Source organism: Apis laboriosa, unplaced genomic scaffold (genome assembly GCF_014066325.1).
Source record: "Apis laboriosa isolate Shangri-la unplaced genomic scaffold, ASM1406632v1 scaffold1321_cov151, whole genome shotgun sequence".
Lineage (NCBI taxonomy): Eukaryota > Metazoa > Arthropoda > Insecta > Hymenoptera > Apidae > Apis > Apis laboriosa.
The window spans coordinates 296,419-300,736 of record NW_025221248.1 but is presented as its reverse complement, the minus strand read 5'-3'; the positions used below and the strand labels follow the sequence as shown (position 1 = coordinate 300,736).

General features: G+C 29.4%; 2 protein-coding genes across 5 annotated transcripts; one reads left to right on the top strand and one right to left on the bottom strand.

Annotated features, from left to right (window-relative positions):
• Window positions 1-126: 126 nt before the first annotated feature.
• Window positions 127-1,661, top strand: LOC122720653 (cobalamin trafficking protein CblD). 4 transcript variants are annotated; one of them, XM_043947465.1, is made up of 5 exons: window positions 127-258; window positions 471-609; window positions 687-1,099; window positions 1,199-1,415; window positions 1,508-1,661. In XM_043947465.1, the coding sequence occupies exons 2-5, from the start codon at window positions 471-473 to the stop codon at window positions 1,630-1,632; spliced, it is 894 nt and encodes a 297-aa protein (XP_043803400.1). In that variant the 5' UTR covers window positions 127-258; the 3' UTR covers window positions 1,633-1,661. The 4 variants fall into 4 exon arrangements, with proteins under 4 accessions (XP_043803400.1, XP_043803399.1, XP_043803398.1 ...); XM_043947464.1 differs by having other exon boundaries at window positions 191-396; XM_043947463.1 differs by having other exon boundaries at window positions 201-381.
• LOC122720655 (clavesin-2) lies at window positions 1,658-3,906 on the bottom strand. Its single transcript, XM_043947468.1, has 4 exons — window positions 3,023-3,906; window positions 2,543-2,853; window positions 2,388-2,481; window positions 1,658-2,279 (listed from the first exon to the last, which is right to left on the bottom strand). The coding sequence occupies exons 1-4, from the start codon at window positions 3,408-3,410 to the stop codon at window positions 2,128-2,130; spliced, it is 945 nt and encodes a 314-aa protein (XP_043803403.1). The 5' UTR covers window positions 3,411-3,906; the 3' UTR covers window positions 1,658-2,127.
• Window positions 3,907-4,318: the final 412 nt, after the last annotated feature.

Below are 4,318 nucleotides of genomic sequence, written 5' to 3'. Positions count from 1 at the left end.
TGTTTGAGCAATCTATAGTCACAGATATAGAAATACTATTACAGACTAGATATAAGTCTTATATATATATATTATATCTCCTATAAAACTCCTATGCTGTGGTTACAATTAAAAAAGATGAACATAACGTATTATGCCATCTAGTGATGAAATGTCTATTTCTTTTCGTTAAATCTGATTGATGCGCGAAGAATATTGCGCTTGATATCGTTACATAGTTGGATACGAGTGATCAAAACGACTAATTCTCTACGTAAGGTTAGATAATTGAATCATATAACGATATCTTGGAAAAAGAAATTTTTAATTCAGCATGTGAATCGTGACTTAACAGTAACGTTTATATTTTTTCCATGAAACTAATTTAATCGCAGCTCAGTTGTAAGCAATTCAATAGTAATTATTTACTGATTATTCATATATAAAAAAGAATATATAAAACATAACCTACACGATGTCATTTTTTTCAGATGCTTTGTGTAAAATATGTCAAGAAAAATAATACCACAATTCTGTTTAATATATTATCAAAGGGTTGCTATTCTCGACGTAGCAATAAAAGCACAAACTCATACAAAATCGTTCAAGCAAATAGTGAAAACTTGAATGGTAAATATTATTATTAAAGTTTAAATTTGTTTATTTTAAAAAATTTGTTTTTTATATTTATTGTTATTTTTTTTTAGATGTGGATGGTGCTATGCTTGGAATAAATTCTAATTGGGAGCTTTTAACACCTAGAGGATTCAGATTTTATTTACCGGGAAGCATTGGCCCTGGTTGGTCAGATGTAACCACAACTATTCAAGTTAGAACGCAATTAGTTGATTTTCATGACAATGATAAACAGATATCGATAGATGATTCTAAAGAAAAACCTGCTCCTCGATCAAATCGTTTGAAAGGGACTCAACATTCAATGCTTCATTGTGTTGCACAAGAATGCCCTTTACTGTTGAGAAAAGGTATAGAGGAATTATTTCCTGGATGTTTAGATGTTGGTTCTCCACAACTTACTATAATTACTATCAGTCAATCAATTAATTTTAAAGTTATGAAATGGAACAAAGAAATAGAAACTGAGAAACTAGCTAAATATGTGAGTATGTAAAATGTAAAGAATATGGCTTATATTTTAATCATAAACTGTCACTCATTTCATATGTTTGGCAAAGTATGTTTTTCCTTTTATTTATAGTTTGTATTAGCAGCTTCAGATATTTGTGCAAAATTAAGGAGAATGGGTTATTGGGCAGATTTCATCAATCCATTTAGTGGACAACCACATTTAAATTTACAAAAAAATAATACTCTTTACAAAACGGATGAGCGATTTCGATGTTTAGGATTTAAAATATTACATAGAAACAATTGTAAAATTATTTTATACGATAATAATGCAAAGAATTTTTTGGGTAAGTAAGCATAAGCTATATAATGTTTTATTTGTAATTATAAACTACTCCATTATTTATCGAAGATTTATCAATTTCACATGATTGAACAGTTCAAAACGGTCATGGCACCGTTGTGTATATTACAGGAAATCTCTACACCACAGCGCCTGCGAGTACAGAATTTTTAAAAGAAATTCTGTACGATTGCGAGCTTGTAAATGTTAATGAAGCTTAATAAAAATAAAATGAAAGGGAACAAGGGAAAACAGAGTATTGATACAATATATATTTTAACATATGTTACATGTGTCATTGAAATATTTCAATCTTTAAATTAAGTTATATTATATAATTGTAAAAAAAATTTTCATTCGAAATCGAATGTAAAATGCTTTTTTTTCGATATATATTTTTTGAGTATACATTGTTTCATGATTGCAACTTGTGCATCTTGTTCGATTCACGCATCGATATTTGTTATCTTACTACTTCTGCGTCGATGTATAAAATTATTTTTTTAAAGGATGTACAGTATATGTCATATATTACAAATGCTATATTGTATGTAAATTGAAACAATTAATAGGTAACTAATACCACCGGCAGGAGAGTTCTTGATCTGAACATAAAATAAAAGGTATTTATCTAGGCGCACACAAATAACTTCAAGTTTCAGTTGAATGTGAAATAATGAAAAAGGGAATGATTTTTTAATGAGAAAAAAAAATTGTCAATCAACTTCTAATTTACGGAAAAAACCAGATATACCACACAAATCATTGTTTGAAACATACTGGCAATCTGTCGATGAAATTTCAATATACATATCATCGAGATCTTTTATTCGATTCCTTTGTTCCTTCAAAGTTTTTTTGAAATTGGCTGGAAAACAAAATTAAAATTAACACTAATATTGAAACGCAATCTTTTAATTAAATGATTAATATCAAATTAATAATTAAATAATGATAATTAAATATGTGTATATACCAATCATCTCAGAGAGTGGAATTTCTCCTCCATATTCTTTAGGTAAAATACTTGGATCAATAGCATTTTTTAATTCATCCAAACTCTTATGTACCTTAATTGAAAATATAATGAAATTAACAAACTTGAAAGAATTTAATCATATCTTTACATACCAAAATTCGACTTTTTAACTTATCGTTGAGAAGAGAAATGCCAAACTCGATGATCTTGATTGCACAAGTTGGAATATTAACAAAATGCGTTTCTTTGTGTCTCATGGGTGTACTATTTTGGATGCATCGTAACATATTACGAATATCTGTTAGAGACCAAGCACTGAGATGACCCATTGTTAATCCAGATTCATCATTAATGTGTGTATATCCACGCACTTGATTTTCTTCATCATCCATTAAAGCTTCCACGACGAGGCTGTGAGCTCGAGCCATTTGAGCAGATGTATATTTGTATGGATCAAAGCGTCCTATGAAAAAAAATATATTTTTTATCATGTGAAATATATAATAAATATGTAACGAGAAGAAATAAAAGAAGAAGAAGTGAATGAAATAGAGAAGAAAAAGAAAATAGAAAAATAATTTCGGACTTGGAATTAACATTTAGAACGGAGCTTAGAAACGAATATTACTTACCAGCGCAAGAAAGAATCACTCGTCGACCGTGACGATCACGTTCCATCAATGGTATCAGATAACCAGCATCTATTATAGCTTCGATATCTCTATCTTCAATGTCGAGATTTTGAAACCAGTTTGGATACATTTGTCTAATAGTCAGGTAACGTTCGAGCATTTCTTCTGCCATCGGTACACTGAATTTCTTGGTTCTGAGAAATCTGAGAAGAAAGGCTGCATCTGTTCTACAATGCTTGATATTTGGATGCTTTTGGATCCAGTGTCTGAATTGTTTCAGTGCTTCTTCCCTAGTAGCATCGTCTTCACGAAGTTCAAAACGAGCGATCGTTTTCGTGGCTTCGCTTAATGCACATCCGTAATTCTCTTCTTTTAACTTGGCCATCATCGATGTACGAAAGAACTAGCAGATGAGTATCAGAATAGCACTTTCCTCATGAATAGATTCGTGTTTTTAGTTCCTCTCTTTTTCTCTTTTTCTTTTTATTTTTTTTTTTCTTGCTTCTCAACCTCCTTCTTGTTCTCGTTATGTTGTTACTGCAGCTGCTACATACTAATGTTACTTCTACTCCTACTCTTACTCCTTCTCCTCTTCCTCCTTTCCCTTCACTTTTTTACCCTTTCTCTGATCCCGCGTCCTCGTTTTGTTCGTTCGAATTTTAACCGAGCTACCAATGATTATAAGACTCGACAAATTCTTACGCCATTTGATAGTTCATCAAGGAGAAAGTTCAACATTGATTTATTTGCGAGAAAACTATTCTTATATTTCTTCACCGCGTTTTTTATTTTTGAATTTTTTATTCAATATTTATATTGATGTTTTTTGTTAATTAAAAGTAAATAATTACACAAATTTCATTTATTTCTAGACACACATTCTTATGATAATGAAATTTGATTTCGTCACAAATACAATAAAAAGACATGCATTAATGAAAATTATATAAAATTATATAAATATCTGCAAAATTGAAATATTATTATATTCTATTTTTTTATTTGTGATATTATTAGAATTAATTAAAAATGTAATTACGGTATAATTAAGTGATTGTATTTTTATAATTATATGAAAATATACAATTTCATCAAATTTTTCGATCAAATTATGATTCGCATCAAAAAATATGTTCCAGAAAAAAATCTTGCTTTTTGACTGACTTGGATTGAAATGATCCGCTTAGTTATCTGTACAATCAATTTAAGATCATGCATTATTCTTACTGCTTCTTCTACTTTTCCCGTATTTATCATTCTATTCTTTTTCTTCTTTTCAATTTTATTCTTTTTTTC